This window comes from Mandrillus leucophaeus, unplaced genomic scaffold, assembly GCF_000951045.1.
Source record: "Mandrillus leucophaeus isolate KB7577 unplaced genomic scaffold, Mleu.le_1.0 Scaffold523, whole genome shotgun sequence".
NCBI classification, from domain to species: domain Eukaryota; kingdom Metazoa; phylum Chordata; class Mammalia; order Primates; family Cercopithecidae; genus Mandrillus; species Mandrillus leucophaeus.
In genome coordinates, this window is record NW_012105620.1 from 917,995 (window position 1) to 935,374 (window position 17,380).

Sequence of the window (17,380 nt, forward strand, 5' to 3'; positions counted from 1 at the left end):
AGGCTGGTCTCGAACTCCTGACCTCAGGTGATCCGCCCGCCTTGGCCTCCCAAAGTGCTGGGATTATAGGCGTGAGCCACACCACCTGGCTGAAACAATTTTTATAGAAATGAGCTCTACTTTTTATTCTGTACTTTGCTTTAGTTTACTAACACGTCAAGGAAGTTTCTCTATGTGGGTCACCCTCTTTCGTTTGCTAATCTTATTTTATTTTCTAATGACTAAATAGTCTTCTCTGTAGAGATGTTTCATATATGATTTCCAGTTTTTCTTTTATAGTCAGTGCCTCACCAAACATCTATGCACCTGCAAATCTGTGCATTTGTTTTATTTCTCTATGAAAAATTCCTAAAAGTAGATTTGCCAGATCAAAGGATAAGGTAAAAATATCACAGATTTTGATACAGTAAATTGACCATAGATATACTAATCTTGCTCTTCTTTTTTTGTTCCCCCTCCTATTGTTTTATTTGGAACAGAACGAAAGGTACTTACATCTTGCAGCAAAACTGCTGGATGCAAAAGAGCAAGCAGCTACCTTTAAACTAGAAAAAAACAAGCAAGGCCAAAAAGAGGCTCAAGAAAAAATAAGGAAATTTCAAAGAGGTAAACACTTTCAAATACTTAGATGTATAAATGTAATTGTCTTCTATTTGTTGGCCTTCCTGGAATGGATGATGCTACCTTTTAATATGTCTGCCCTTTTCTAACAGTTTATACATGGGATTAGCAAACTTTTTAAATAATAAGGTAAGTAGTAAATACTGTGGACTTCATAGGCCATACAGCCTCTGTTACAACTATTCAAATTTGCTGTTACAGCACAAAAGCAGCCATAGACCATACAAAAATGAATGGCTATGTTCTAATCAGACTTTATTTATGGATACTATAAATTTCTAATCATTGTATCATGTCACCAAATGTTCTTATAACCACTTGAAAATGTAAACACCATTCTAGCTTGCAAGCCATACAAAAACAGGCAGTGGACTAGATTTGGCCTAGAAGACATTATTTGCCAACCTATGATTTTTATACCATAAAATACCGTCGTCATTCGAGAAAGAAAGGTGAATACAATTCCATGAGTATTTGTAATGAAGATGTTTGTGCTTCCAGGCTTATTACACCTATTAAATAATTTATTTTAAAATTTTTGTATGTGTTGTGAAAATTAATAAATTGCCTTTGATTCCTGCACAGATTCCTAATAGGAATTATTAAGTAATTGGCTACAAGGAAAAAGAAAGAATGCAGTTTTTTTTAACCATTTTTAAAAATAAGGCGTGAAAACCATGTAACTCTTTGTGTATAAATACCAAAAAAGTAAACAAATAAAAGATAAATAACTGTTTTTTTAAAACTGTGAAACTAAACATTATATTTTTTCTGGTAGAAATGGAAACATTAGAAGACCATCCAGTATTTAACCCAGCCATAAAGATTTCACATCAACAAAATGAAAGGAAAAAGCCTCCTATAGCCACAGAAGGAGAAAGTGCATTGAATTTTAATGTATTTGAAAAATCTGCAGCTGCTAGTGAAGAAGAGAAAGGTAAAATTAAGGGAAGATGGTCAGGGTGTAATTTATAAATAATACAATGTCAAGGAATATATAATGGTAAAATTTGTTACTTTGCATTCTGGCAAAGTACATAAGATTGGCAGTGAAGTTACACTTCAAAAGCTGTCTTGAAAAAGTATTAACAATTATGATAACATATATGTACAGCATTTTGTAATTACAAATAAATATCTTGCCTCAGTCTCATCTCTCTCTGATTCATCTCTAGACTGCTGCCAGAGTTATCTTTCTATAATACAGATCTAAATGTGAGTTGCCTGCCACAAACCTTTAATGGCTGCGAGCCTACTGACATCAGTAACAAGTCCAAATCTTCTAGCATGGCGTTCTGGATCTTTTGCATTCTGCCACAATCTACTTTTCTACCTTATTCCCTTGGCTTATTACTCCAGCCACATTACTCTTTAAAACATTGGCTGTTTTATGGTTTCATTACTTTGCTCATCTTCTTATCCCCTACTTGGCCAACCTGTTCCCAGCTCAAGGCTTAGTGCAAACAGCTCCTCTTCCCTAAGCCCTCCCTAACTCCTTCCATACCACCAGACAAGTAATCATGTACTTCTTTGTGCTCCCAAGTTAATTATTTTTTTAAAAATTGTTTTGGGTTAATTATTGATATAGCAAGTACAGTATTTATCAGTTTGTATTTTAGTTTTTAGAAGACCATTCACTATAGTATCAAATAATATTTTAGTATTAATCATAATATTATCATTTGCATTATAGTTTTTAGAAGACCAGACTGGATGGTCTTCTAAAAACTATGGAAGTTTTTTAGTTAATTATTTTTTAAAATAATAGTATATAGCAAATAGTACAATATTATATACTATAGTTTAATAGTATACTATTTACTATTTACTATACACTATAGTTTAATATAAAACTATATTATGGTATTAGTATTTAGTTTTAATATAAAACTAAATTATGGTATTATGATAAATACTATAAATATTATCTGATAAATACTATGCTTGGTCTTCTAAAAACTATAATGCAATGTGATAAATACTATATATTATACTATTTACCATTAGTAAACAATATAGTATACTGTAAACAATATAGTAATATATTTACTAATATTGTTACTATTAGTAAACAATATAGTATATTGTTTACAATTGTATATTGTTTACTAATAGTAAATAGTATAATATATAGTATTTATCACATTGCATTATAGTTTTTAGAAGACCAAGCATAGTATTTATCAGATAATATTTATAGTATTTATCATGATACGATAATTTGCATTATAGCTTTTTGTTGTTGTTTTTTGTTTTTGAGACGGAGTTTTACTCTTGTTGCCCAGGCTGGAGTGCAATGGCATTATCTTGGCTCACTGCAACTTCCACCTCCCGGGTTCAAGTGATCCTCTTGCCTCAGCCTCCTGAGTCGCTGGGATTACAGGCATGCACCATCATGCCCGGCTAATTTTTGCATTTTTAGTAGAGATGGGATTTCGCCATGTTGACCAGGCTAGCCTTGAAGTCCTGACCTCAGGTGATCCTCCCGCCTTGGCCTCCCAAAGTACTGGGATTACAGGCATGAGCCACCACGCCTGACCTTTTTCTTTTTTTTTTTTTTTTCTTTTTTCCAGCTCAGACTGGGGTGCAGTAGCACAATCTCGGTTCACTGCAACCTCTGCCTCCTGAAGTCAAGCAATTCTCCTGCCTCAGGCTCCCCAGTAGATGGGATTACAGGCGCGTGCCACCACGCCTGGCTAATTTTTGTATTTTTAGTAGAGATAGGGTTTTGCCATGTTGGCCAGGTTGGTCTCAAACTCCTGACTTCGGGTGATCTGCCCGCCTCGGCCTCCCAAAGTGCTGGAATTACAGGTGTGAGCCACCGCGTCTGGCCACACATTATAGTTTTTAGAAGACCAGAGTGGATGGACTAACTTCTACAGTGTAAAAACTGTAGAAGTTATTTAGTTAATTGTTTAAAAAAAAAATTCTGAGTTGATTATTGATATAGCAAGTATAGTATTTATCAGATTTCATTACAGTTAGTTTAGACCCACACTAAATTGTCAGTTTTTTAAATTATTCATTCTTTCATTAGTATTTATTGTTTTCGTGGGGCATGTTTTTTGAGACAGACTCTCTGTCACCCAGGCTGGAGAACAGTGGCACGATCTTGACTTACTGCAACCTCCGCCTCCCAGGTTCAAGCGGTTCTCCTGCTTCAGCCTCCCAAGTAGCTGGGATTACAGGTGCATGCCTACATGCTTGGCTAATTTTTGTATTTTTAGTAGAGACGGGGTTTCACCATGTTGGCCAGGCTGGTCTTGAACTCCTGACCTCAGGTGATCCACCCGCCTCGGCCTCCCAAAGTGCTGGGATTACGGGCGTGACCCATCACACCCGGCCTCGGTAGTATTTATTGTGTGTTCAGTAATGAGCAAAATAACCTAGTCTCTGCCTTCTTCAAGTGTACAGTAGAAAAGGTAAGCTTCAAACATATACAATACATAATTACAAATTATGATGTGTGCTATCAAAGGAAGTAGCTTCTAATAATATAGATAACAAAGGGGTCTAATTTGGATTGGGAAGACCTTGCTGTAATGACATTTACTCTGAGATTTGACAGATATTTAGGTGTTAGCCTGGTGACAAGTTGGTGGAACAATCCTTCCAAGAAGGAGAGGGTACATTAGAAATCTAAGGTAAAAAAGCAGCACTATTCAACAGAATTTTCAATGATGGAAATGTTCTGTATCTGTACTATCCAGTGTTGTAGCTGCTAGCCAAATAGGAGTATGAAGCATTTGAAATGTAACTGAGAAACTGAATAACTAATTTACATTTAACTAACCACATGTGGCTATGTCTACTGTTCTGAGACAGGCATACTTAGAGCATTGAAGAATTGACTGATGGCCATTGTGGTTATAGCATAATAAGCAAGCAAGAGGGAAGAGTGGCAACAGACAGGCAGAGAATAGTAAGGAATTTAGACTTTATCTGTAACAGGAAGCTATTGAGGATAGTGCTGGTGCTGGTGGGAGACAGCTAATAAACCTAGAAATGACATCTGATTTCTATTTTTTTAATGGTTTAACTACAGAGTAGCCTTCCAAACATTGTAATTTGTAGTATCCTTAGTTCATCACATGGATAGTATCATATTTTACAAGAATACATAGGTTCTTCAAGATAATTATTTTTAAAGAATTTTCCCAGGTTCTGTCCATTAAGAGGATTTCCTTATGTCACTTAGAGAAAATCAAGCTTCACCTATTATCTTTTTTTTTGGAGACAGAGTATCGCTCTGTCACCCAGGCTGAAGTGCAGTGGTGCAATTTTGGCTCACTGCAAGCTCTGCCTCCCGAGTTCACGGTCATTCTCCTGCCTCAGCCTCCCGAGTAGCTGGGACTACAGGCGCCTGCCACCACGCCCGACTAATTTTTTGTATTTTTAGTAGAGACGGGGTTTCACTGTGTTAGCCAAGATGGTCTCAATCTCCTCACTTCGTGATCCGCCCGCCTCGGCCTCCCAAAGTGCTGGGATTACAGGCATGAGCCACCACACCTGGCCTCACCTATTATCTTCTAAAAGTGCTGTTCTCCAAAGCAAGAGAGGACTTTGATCTCTGAAAAGAGAATGCTTAGCCATTTTTAAAGAACCAATCTTTGTTTACCATTTTAGATAAAAAGAAAGAACCTCGTGATGTAAGAAATTTTGACTATACTGCTCGAAGTTGGACTGGAAAATCTCCCAAACAATTTCTGATTGATTGGGTCAGGAAGAATCTTCCCAAGAGTCCAAATCCTTCCTTTGAAAAAGTTGCAGTAGGTAGATACTGGAAATGTAGGTATGTTTTGTTTTTGTTTTTGTTTTTGTTTTTTGATTAACTCAATGAACTTTAGAAAAATTTAAGGTGGAAATCTTTTTGTTTCCTGTGAGTTAAGCATACATTTAGGAAGCTCTCAATTCTACATGTCAGGTTTATTGTCTGATAGATTATCATTATCTAATACATGCATTCCGTGGAAATATTTAAACAATTAACAAATTTGAGTTTAATGTTAATGGAATTCTGAATTTTTTTTATCTGACTTTATCAACTGTATTTTTTAAAAATGTGTTTGCTTCTTTGTAGGGTTAGGGTAATCAAGTCTGAAGATGATGTCCTGGTAGTATGCCCTACAATCTTAACAGAGGATGGCATGCAAGCTCAGCACCTGGGAGCTACTTTAGCCCTTTATCGTTTAGTTAAAGGGCAGGTAAGACTTTTTAGGCCTAACTATATCTGTATGTGGAAGGCAGTATTTAATTATGGCTCAATTTTTCTCTTTAGTGACTGTTTTTCTGATTAATCCTTTCTCATTATTCCTAATTTGGCTTCCTTTCAACCCTAAACACAGTTTGATCTTTGTTTCCTCTTAGACCAGAAGTCTGAAAGAGAGAGTATGATGATCTGACTTTTGGAGATACGCTAATTTAGCTATGCTAAAAACAGTTGATAGTGTGGTTGAATTAAGGAGAATTTTTGTTTTGAGACAGCATCTCGTTATGTTGCCTAGGCTGGAGTTGTGTGGCAGAGTCATAGCTCACTGCAGCCTCAAGTGATCCTCCTGCCTCAGCCTCCTGAATAGCTGGGACTACAGGCACGTGCCACCACGTCCAGCTAATTTTTTAAAACAGATTTTATAGAGACAGGGTCTCACTATATTGCCCAGGCTGAAAATTTTTTGTTTGTTTTCCTTTAATGTTATATTGTCTCTCTTAACTTAAAAAAATTATATAGATATTGCTTCCATTTTTCAATTTTAGGTTATATTAACAATACACTTCCAGTTTCAGGAAGGATTAAAATAAAGTGCTACTGAAGGAAGCTCTTTAAGAGAACATAATGCTCTTTTTTTAAATTTTGGATTGTCAGTATTTCCTTTTTACAGTAAATGTGTTTCTTTCTTCGTAGGAAATTAGAACCTTCGAAAATTTTAGACACTGATTAAGTGGAACCCTGGACAGTAGTTCTTTCCGTGTTTCTGCCAGTAAAAGTTATTAATGTCTTTATTTCCCTTATTTTGCAAAATAAGGCACTATGAACTATTTGCTTGATTAAAATGACTATCAATATCAGAGAGATAATTGTGGATTCTTTATAGCACAGAATTAAGATAACTTAGATTCCATCCAGTATAGTTCATTTAAAATACTTTGACCTGTAACATACAACTGCCAGAATCTCAAAAGAACTGCTTTATGGTTCATTAACATTTTATATAGTGCCACTGCAGGAATAAGTAATAGACATTTGTTCAGTAGTTTCACATGTTCCAAGAGTAAGCACCTCACATATCTTAACTAAACCTCAGAATATGCCTATAAGGGAGGTACAATTACTAGCCCCATTTTAAAAATGCAGAAGCTGAGACACATAGAGGTTAAGTGAATTGTGCAACGTTACACAGCCAGTCAAGAAGCCTGAATATGATGTGCTGTTTTTGAATTTGCATCATACACATACATATATTAAAGTAATAATAATTTGAGTCAAATTATATTTTAAGATGAATATATCCGTTTAAGTGCTAATCTATTGAATTTTAAGTGCTAATCTATTGTATTTCCATATTGAACAGTTAGTGAAAATAACATACTGCTGTTTTTACTTTAGTCAGTTCATCAGTTACTTCCTCCCACTTACCGAGATGTTTGGCTGGAATGGAGTGATGCAGAAAAGAAAAAGGAAGAATTAAATAAAATGGAAACCAATAAACCACGTGATCTTTTTATTGCCAAACTTCTGAATAAATTGAAACAGCAGCAACAGCAGCAACAACAGCATTCTGAAAATAAGAGAGAAAACTCTGAAGATCCTGAGGAATCTTGGGAAAATTTGGTTTCAGATGAGGATTTTTCTGCAGTGTCCTTGGAATCAGCAAATGTGGAAGATTTGGAACCTGTTAGAAACCTCTTTAGAAAGTTGCAAAGCACACCTAAGTATCAGAAACTTCTAAAGGAAAGACAACAGTTACCTGTATTTAAACATCGGGACTCAATTGTTGAAACTCTTAAAAGGCACCGGGTAGTGGTTGTGGCAGGTGAAACAGGGAGTGGTAAAAGTACTCAGGTACCACATTTTCTATTGGAAGATTTGCTTCTAAATGAGCGGGAAGCAAGTAAATGTAACATTGTCTGTACTCAACCTCGAAGAATCTCAGCAGTGAGTTTAGCCACCAGAGTATGTGATGAATTGGGCTGTGAAAATGGACCTGGAGGAAGGGTAAGCTGTCATTCAACTCCACCTCAGTGAATGGTGACATTATTCACCTTTGCTTTTGTGATCCAAATGGAATGTGTACCATATATGAATTTTCACTGTTATTGGTTGATCAGTAGCACATTTCAGGCACTTTTCGTGTTTTCTTTGATAGATGTGATAGTATGCCACTGTCCTGTGAGAAGGATTATCAGTAGTTCTGTCATTAAAATTCTCTTAGAAAAAATATATTAACTAAAATAATTGAATATTCAAATATGTTACCCACTAAATTAAACAGCCAAAGAATGTGGACAAACTCAAATTCTACTAAAATATATCTCAAGTTTTTGCAAACTTTTTTCTGTGGAATGTATTCCTGAATGATTTTCATTCTTTTCAGTGAGCAGAAGGGAAAAACAGTATAAATTAAAATGCTAGTATTTTCCAACCCCATATTTTTTTTAAAAAATGAGAAAAGTACTTAAATGTCTATTGTCATGCATTTTGCCATGCTAGTGTATACAAAACTGGCCAGACCTTAACCAGAGTGACTGCAAAGTATACGAATTAATTAAACTAAGAAATATGATGAATTGCAATTTCATATAATTCTGATTATTTATACTTTGAATTATTCATTCTGGAGATGGCATATTATATTTTTATCTCTAAACTGGGTACCCCTTCGTTAAAAGTTTTCTATTTAGCAGAATTGTCTGGGTTTCTATCATGGAATAGAGGAGGAAAAAAAAGGCACAGTTTCTGCTCTTAGAGAGTGACAGACATATATACAAATAAGACAATGGAATGACTGAAGGAGTAAGAAAGAAAATGTGATGGGGGATGTTACGTTAAAATTCCACTAGGCACTACTAGTATGATACTAGCTGCTTTTTAATGACAGCAAATTTTATGAGATCTTAGTAGAAAAGTAGACCAAATTATAGAAGCTGCTTAAAATTTCATTCCTGAGCACCTCAATATTTTGCTTCATGATTATTTAGGAAGAAATTAATTCAACATTTATTAATGTTTTAATAATCATATTAATGGTATTTAAAGAAGATGACCAGTTTTTTTCTCAACATCTTGAAAAACGCAAAAATTTTGGGGCTGGGTATGGTGGCTCGTGCCTATAATCCCAGCACTTTGGGAGGCTGAGGTGGGGGGATCACCTGAGGTCAGGAGTTTGAGGCCAGCCTGGCCAACATGGTGAAACCCCATCTCTACTAAAAATACAAAAATTACCCGGGCGTAGTGGCATGCCCTTGTAATCCCAGCTAAGTGGGAGGCTGAGACAAGAGAATCATTTGAACTCAGGAGATGGAAGTTGCAGTGAGCCGAGATTGCGCCACTGCACTCCAGCCTGGGCGACAAGAATGAAACTCCATTTGAAAAAAAAAAAAAGTTTTTCTGTTCAAATTTGCCAAAATATAAAATATATTTTATAGCTTTATAGAATTGAAGACCATGGGAAAATGCTTTTAATAATAAATTGCACTGAATAGATTTGCTAATGTATTTATTAATAAACTAATAATTACTAATATATTATTAATAAATTGTACTAGATTACTTACAGCGCTTCATTTAGCAGCAAGATCAGCACCTCTGCTTCACTTTTTAAAGCTTGTTTCCCATATTACTCATGAGAATCTAATCAAGGCCCTGTGTTCTCCCTTTAGAATTCTTTGTGTGGGTATCAGATCCGGATGGAATCTCGAGTTTGTGAATCTACTAGGTTACTCTATTGTACAACAGGGGTTTTGCTAAGGAAACTTCAAGAAGATAGTCTTCTAAGTAATGTGTCTCATGTTATTGTAGATGAGGTGAGTGGATTCTATAGTTGTATTCAAAAATTTGAAATATTTTTGTATTAAAAAGATGTTACTCCTAATACTAGATAACATTTTCTTTATACTTACTAAATTATTATATACTTTACATATAATAATTTCTTGTAACAAATGTATCTCCTGTTGGTTTAATAAATACTACATAATATTTGCTATATGCTTAATGCTGTTCAAATTGTTATGTATAGCATATGTGTGTGTAGGACAGTAGGCAGTGAATTCATTTAATTCTTATAGTAACCCAGTGAAGCAGATATCGTTATTTTAAACTGAGGTACAGAGAGGTCATACAGCCTGCTCAAGTGTTCATAGGCAGTAATTTCTGTAGCTGGAGGTTCAACCCCAAGCAATTTAGCTTCAGTCTGTATTCTTAACAGTATACTGCCTCTCAACTACTACATTTAGTTGTTAAAGAATCTGCTGTAATTCTTAAAAAAACAAGAAGTCTTCGTCACTATATCACTTTATTGGTAGATATACCTCAACGTGAATCAAATTTGAATGCACACTTACACTGAAGTATGCTACAAGTTTCTCCTTATAATTATTTTACATGCCATAGGAGCCTAGTGTATATAAACTAATTTGCTTGTGTATAATTTTTCAAGAACAGATAAGATATATACCATTCGTGTTATTCAGAAAATGAAATTAAAAATCTCCCCAATATAAAGTTTTTGTAAATGTCGTTAATTCACTAAGTTCAGAAAGCAATAGTGAAAGTTCATTCATTCATTGATTTTTAATTAATAGACTATATATAGTTGGGTTATTTTCCTCCTTTTTGTTAGAAATTATTAGAAGCATAGAAAGGTAGAAAAATGAAAAGAAAAAGTATGATTTCATGATTCAGAAAAAATGTTAATCTTTAATTTGTATATTTATATGTGTATATTTAATATGTGTATTTATAATTCTTTCACATTAGTCAACAAAAACCTTTTTTTTTTTTTTTTTTTTTTTTTGAGACAGAGTCTCGCTCTGTCACCAGACTGGAGTGCAGTGGCGTGTTCTTGGCTCACTGCAACCTCCACCTCCTGGATTCAAGGAATTCTCCTGCCTCAGCCTCTTGAGTAAGCTGAGACTAGGCGTGTGCCACCATGTCCACCTAATTCTTGTATTTTTGGTAGACGGTGTTTCACCATGTTGGCCAGGCTGGTCTCAATCTCCTGACCTCATGATCCGCCCATCTCAGCCTCCCAACGTACTGCGATTACAGGCGTGAGCCACCATGCCTGGCCCAAAAACATGATTTTTAAAAGTAGCTTTATACTAGTATATAATTTGGATGGTCCCATAATTTATTTAGCTATTTTCCGCTTGTCAGATAAGTTTGAGTGAAGACATTTTAAAATAACCTAATTAATATTTTGATAATAAATAAATTATAGGAATTTTTATCTAAGGAGTCTTTATTCCTTAACAAGAGAGAACACTGTACTGTTGTTACAGGAGCAACAGGTTTGTATGCTCACTGTGTAGTAACAGACTAATGCACTGAGACAGTAGAGTTTGCAGCAGAGAAAGTGTTTAATGGTTGCAGGGCACCAAGCAAGGAGATGAGGAGACCCTCAATCTATCTCCCAGAGGAGTTATGGGCTTTTAAGGGGATTTTGGAAGGCAAGGGATTGGAAAATTGGCATCGTTGATTGGTAAGGGTAAAGAGGATAAAAATCATCAGGATGTAGAAACTGCATTATTTGGGGAGTCAGCTCTTTGTGAGGTCCTTCATACGAGCTGGCATCAGTGGGGTCCTTCACATCAGCTTTGAGTCAGTAGTTTCACTGGTACATAGGACCTGAAGGAATTTCTCAAATGGAAAACGTACCATTTCATAATGTTCAAGTTGTCTATAGAGCAGTTAAGGGGAACGATAATCTAGGGTCTATGTGATTCTAGGACAATAGGCAGTGAACTACTTTCTTCCTTGATTAATTTTATAAAGTTTATAGGGATGGTTTCACTCTTATCACTAAGATATCAAAGAGAAAGAGGCTGAATGGCTGCTTTTTTATCTGGCCCACAGGCTCCTGCGGGAAGGGAGTAGAGGTAAGGTGTCACAATTGTGGCTTTGTATGACCAAGATCTGGATTTAATCAGTATCATCAAAGGTCAACATGAGCCAAAATGCTGATTTTTTTTTTCGTATTACCATTCTTAAAATAAGCTACAATATATTTATAGTGAGAAATTCTTACTGTTAGGTAAGTTGAAATATCTGTAGCAGTTAATAAGTTCTGTTGAACCCCAAGTTATTACCAGAAAATTGCTTGGTAAATATAGATCAGGATGAACTCTAAAAACCAGACCAACTTCAGAAAGTTGTATTCTTTCATGGTTTTGTATTAGCCATTCATAGACACAGTTAACTGAATTGAGCTCCAATGTGATCCCATCAACCTCTTAGACACTATAGCAAGTAAAAAAAACCTAGAAGTGAAATTCATCATCATGTTAAGTATTTATTGTAAGAGATGTCAGGACAAAGTCCATGACATTATACAGGAACCTGTTTATGAAGACAGTCAGAATAATGCTCCTTCTGGCCTTACTATTAGGAATTGTGTGATTTTAGTTTGTAGTCAGTGTGTGAATTGAGTAGATTTTCTTGATGGCTGATAGTGTGCTTACAGCCAAATTTTCTGCCCATCTATACCAAGTATACTTAATAGTATGCATTTTTATTTGCTCTATTTTATGTTCTATCCTTATTTTTTTCCTTTTAAAAAAAAATCTGGCCAGGTGCAGTGGCTTGCACCTATAATGCCAGCAATTTGGGAGGCTGAGGCAGGAGGATCACTTGAGTCTAGGAGTTTGAGACCAGCCTGGGCAATATAAGGGAGATCTCCTCTCTCCAAAAAAAAAAAAAAAATTAGCTAGGTTTGGTGGCTTTTGCCTATAGTCCTATCTACTCACTTACAGTCCCATCTGCTTGCAAGGCTGAGGTGGAGGATTGCTTGAGCCTGGGAGGTCAAGTCTGTAGTGAGCTGTGGTAGTGCCACTGTGCTCCAGCCTGGGCAACAGCGAGACCCTGTCTCAAAATAACAAAAAAGCCTTATTTGTATAAATTCGTATCTATTTGATGAAGTTTTCCAGATCTATGTCTTCCATCAGATTTCTTTCCTGAGCATCAGACTTAAATATCTAGCTACCATCTAGATACCTTCAGTCTCAGGAACTCCAAACTCAGCAGTTCCACTACTCAACATCTCTCTTCCCTGTTCATCTTGTATAACTTGCCCCTTCTCCTCTCTTCTAAATCTCTGAATGATCCCCAGTCACCTGGTCAAACCACCAAAGTAAAAATGTCTTTAAGATTTTTCCTTCTTTCTCCCACATCCCCTGAATCCAGTCAGCTAGTCCTTTTATTTTGCCTTTCTCAAGTACATTGACTTTTCTCTGTATTCACTGGTGTTACCCTTGAAGAGGTCACCATTATTTCTTTAATTACTACAAAAGTCTCTAATGAATTAAACTTCCTGCTTTGTTTTGCTGCCCTCCACCACATTTTCCACATTGTAGCCAGGATTATCCTTTTTAAAATAAAACTCAGACCACATGATTCCTCTGCTTTAAAATGCTTTAATCACTGCCCTTCCTGACTCATTAGGATAAAGTCACAACTCCTTAACCCAGTTTACAAGGCCTTACAGGGCAGTTTATTGAGTATCTTACCAGCTTTATTTCTGACCCATCCCCCATCCCATGCTCAAGTCATTGTTTTTGTTTCTCCAGTTTCTGAAAGTTAGTATGATCCTTCTTTCTACCATGAATTCATACACATTGTGTACCTTAACATGAACGCTTTTTTCTCCTTTTTTCATCCTGTTTCTTCCTCCTCTTTTTCTTTTCATACTCATCCCTCAGTCCTCAGCATCAATGGCATTTGTCTTAGTAGCCTTCTTGACCATCGGGATTAGCTATCCTTCATATATAATTTCAAACCATCCTATACAGCATCTTCTTACTGCACTGAAAACTCAAAGGAAGAGAACTCTCTTGGTTGCTTTTTAAACTCCAGCATCTAGCTATGCTGAGTACTTACTGTTAGGCTCTGTTCTAAGGGCTTTGCATTATCTCATTTGATTGTCACAACTCTATGAAATTTGCATTATTTGTATTCTCCTTTTATAGAAGAAATAGACCCAGAATATTTAAATGACTTTCCCTAAGTCATTTAAATTTCCCTAAGTCACACTGTAAGTGGCCAAGAATTGGACCCTAGCAATTGATTCCAGAGTCTGAACACTTAACCCCTACTGCCTCCCTTCAGCTCACTGCAAGCTCCACCTCCCGGGTTTACGCCATTCTCCTGCCTCAGCCTCCCGAGTAGCTGGGACTACAGGCGCCCGCCACCTCGCCCGGCTAAGTTTTTGTATTTTTTAGTAGAGACGGGGTTTCACCGTGTCAGCCAGGATGGTTTCAATCTCCTGACCTCGTGATCCACCCGTCTCGGCCTCCCAAAGTGCTGGGATTACAGGCTTGAGCCACCGCGCCTGGCCAAAACCTGTTTTGTTATCTTGATATACTTTATCCTTTTGTGCTACCTTAAATCTGTTATAAAATAGAGTAGAACTAAGTCACAGTACAGAAAGTTGGAAGATAGAGTCAACAGATACTAAAGTTCTGACAGTATACCTCATCCATGCTCTTCCCTAAAATGCATGTGTTGGAAGAGCATAAAACCCTTTTTTCTGACAGTGATAGAGATTCTCTTGGATTCCTGCTAGTTAATGCCTCTTTTTCTACCTAGTAGATAAACCATCTGTCTTGTAATGGTGACAGTATAGTTTTATATTAGTGGCAGAGATTTAGCAGTCACTCTTGCTTCTAAGTGAAATTTGGGATATACCCTACATCTTTTCTTTTTTTTTGAGACAGAGTCTCATTCTGTCGCCCAGGCTGGAGTGCAGTGGTATGAGCTTGACTCACTGCAACCTCTGCCTCCTGGGTTCAAGATTCTCCTGCCTCAGCCTCCTAGGTAGCTGGGATTACCGGTGCACACCACCGTACCTGGCTAATACTTGTATTTTTAGTAGAGACAGGGTTTCACCATGTTGGCCAGGGTGGTCTCAAACTCCCGACCTCAGGTGATCCACCCGTGTCGGCCTCCCAGAGTGCTCGGATTACAAGTATGAGCTACTGGCAATAAGGTACTCCTTTTTCACGCATCCCTCAAACTTAGAGTTGTACCCGGCCTTATCAGCTACATCTGATCTGATTTGCAAACCATCTCCTAGGGTAGAGTCATGCTGTCGTGGCTAATCTAGTTCATTATATGATTTCCAGTGACTTCAATTTTAGAGAATGATTTTATTTTCAGTTCTGAAGATCTGCCTTATTTAAAACATACAGCTTCTCCCTCCCTGCACATGTACTGACTGTACTTAGATATTGAATAACTTTTAGTAAATCTGGGTGTCTGATTGTTCAAGCTTCTTACTAGAATTTATACAATATATGATGAATTTTTTTATTCCCTTTTTAAAACTAGGTTCATGAAAGAAGTGTCCAGTCAGACTTCCTACTAATTATCTTGAAGGAAATTTTACAGAAACGTTCTGATCTACACTTGATTCTAATGAGTGCCACTGTGGACAGTGAAAAATTTTCTACGTATTTCACACACTGCCCTATTCTCAGAATTTCAGGAAGAAGTTATCCTGTTGAGGTAAGTTTTCTTTATAATGTGTGTATAAGCAGAAACTGCATTACCAACAGGTTCTTTCCCTAGGAGATGGGTGCTTGTAGTCTGAGGCCAGAACTATTCCTAGGTTCAGTGAGTCGACAGAGGAGCGGGACACAGCCTTAAGAATCAGATGGCTGTTACTGCCTTGCCTGAGGCTGGATAGGAGAGAAAGGAGGGTGTTGACTCAAGACAGCCCTGAGGGCTAAAGAACATAAAACTATTTTCACATGAAAATCATTATATTCAGATTAAGAGTTGCCGCCCTTCCCTGGTCATCTAATGGTCAGGGAGAAAAAAAAAAAAGAGTGGCTACCTGGCAATAAGGAACTCCTTTTTCACCCACCCCTCAAATTTAGGGTTGTCTTTGAAGCTTCCTTTTTACATATTCTATTCTTGATTCTTACCTTTTCAGTTCAGCTAATATAATCTACTCTTAACTGTTTCACATTATATGTATATATATATATAAATATATCTCATAATGTAATTTGTCTTGAGGCTTTAGAGACAATCCCTCTCTGTCAACCAAGTCTTCATTCCCAAATAATACTAAACATTTTTTTCATAATATTCTAAATTAGCGTTTGGTGACATTCAAAAGGTGGTGTCCCCTTGTTCTCTTTAAAATGATATTTACTGAAATGAATTTGAATTCACCCATTTATATGCCTTATTCTATGCAGGTTTTTCATCTTGAAGATATAATAGAAGAAACAGGTTTTGTATTGGAGAAAGACTCAGAATATTGTCAGAAGTTTCTGGAAGAGGAAGAAGAAGTAACCATTAATGTTACAAGCAAAGCAGGGGGAATAAAAAAATATCAGGTAAAAAGAAAATATTTTGAAAGATATCGGATAATGATATCCAGGGCCTAACCTGCCACAAGAGTTTCAAAATCATATGGTTAACACAGTGAATTTGAGTATAATTTGATAGATGAGGACTAGATCTGAGAATGAACGAATTTTAAAGGTCGTTTCTTTAATCTTTATTTCATAGACTGTAATCTTTGATTTGTGATACTTTGATTGTCCTCTTAAACTATTCTGGGCCATCTAGGTACACATACAAAATCAAGGACCATACAAGTTAGAAGCAACTTCTTATAACAATTTTGTAACAGTGATCAGTTATTGAGGAGTACATAGTAGTGATTTTTCTCTACTTCATCTCAACACCATAGGTGATCAGGATAGGGCAGGTCTTAAATCTAGATCCTTGCCATTGGTTTTCTTAGCCTCTGTCCTGGCAGGAGCAGGGCAGAGGCAAGATGGTGATAGGTAGATAGTGACAGATAGATAGATAGATAGATACATACATACATACATACATACATACATACATACTGAAGCTGTGTAGGGCATACTTTCTGGGAAGTTCAAATATCAAAAAAACAATGTTATCCTGCATTTTAGCCAGTGGTACTAGATCCAGCATTTTTGTCATATCCATGATATTTCATGCATGTTTCCAATTTGATGAAAACACAGAGTTAAAGTTATCTTTATATTTTTATTAAGCAGATAGACCAAGAAAGCAAAAATTAAAATCTTCCCCTAAAACACCAGAGGTAAAAATTACTAACTAAAGAAAGACTTTAGAAAAGTATAATTATTTCAAAAGAGATGACTGGAATTCAGGAGCCAAAGTACAATGTAGAAGGAATGAGCCAGGTACAAACTACTTATTAAAGTTATGACCTCTCTTGGCCTGGCTGCTTTTTAGTTGCCACAGAATGATGCATACATGATTACAATATGCTTTTCTACAATTATTTTAGTATGTATATGCCAAGATAAAAAGGTTTTGCTATACCTAAGGGCTGGATGACATTAAATTATAGGAGAGAGAGATGATACTTTCTGATATTCTCGCCACTACTAAGTATATTCTTTCTGTATCTTAACAAAATAGTAATGGTGACAATGAGAAAAATACAGATTTGATGAATGCAAATACCGCCTTTTTTCCTTCTTTGTCTTACAAAAATACTTAATATTTTTATTCAGCTCCCTCTGGTTG

The 17,380-nt window shown here is 36.3% G+C and overlaps 1 protein-coding gene across 1 annotated transcript in view; it reads left to right on the forward strand.

Annotated features, from left to right (window-relative positions):
- The window catches only part of DHX29 (DEAH (Asp-Glu-Ala-His) box polypeptide 29), a 54,229-nt gene that overhangs the window by 17,047 nt on the left and 19,802 nt on the right, over positions 1-17,380 (forward strand). The window contains exons 7-14 of the mRNA XM_011996757.1: positions 480-606; positions 1,400-1,558; positions 5,248-5,413; positions 5,702-5,825; positions 7,226-7,834; positions 9,499-9,642; positions 15,164-15,340; positions 16,042-16,182. Of these exons, the coding sequence (XP_011852147.1) occupies positions 480-606; positions 1,400-1,558; positions 5,248-5,413; positions 5,702-5,825; positions 7,226-7,834; positions 9,499-9,642; positions 15,164-15,340; positions 16,042-16,182 (1,647 nt within the window). The remainder of the gene's footprint in view (positions 1-479; positions 607-1,399; positions 1,559-5,247; positions 5,414-5,701; positions 5,826-7,225; positions 7,835-9,498; positions 9,643-15,163; positions 15,341-16,041; positions 16,183-17,380) is intronic.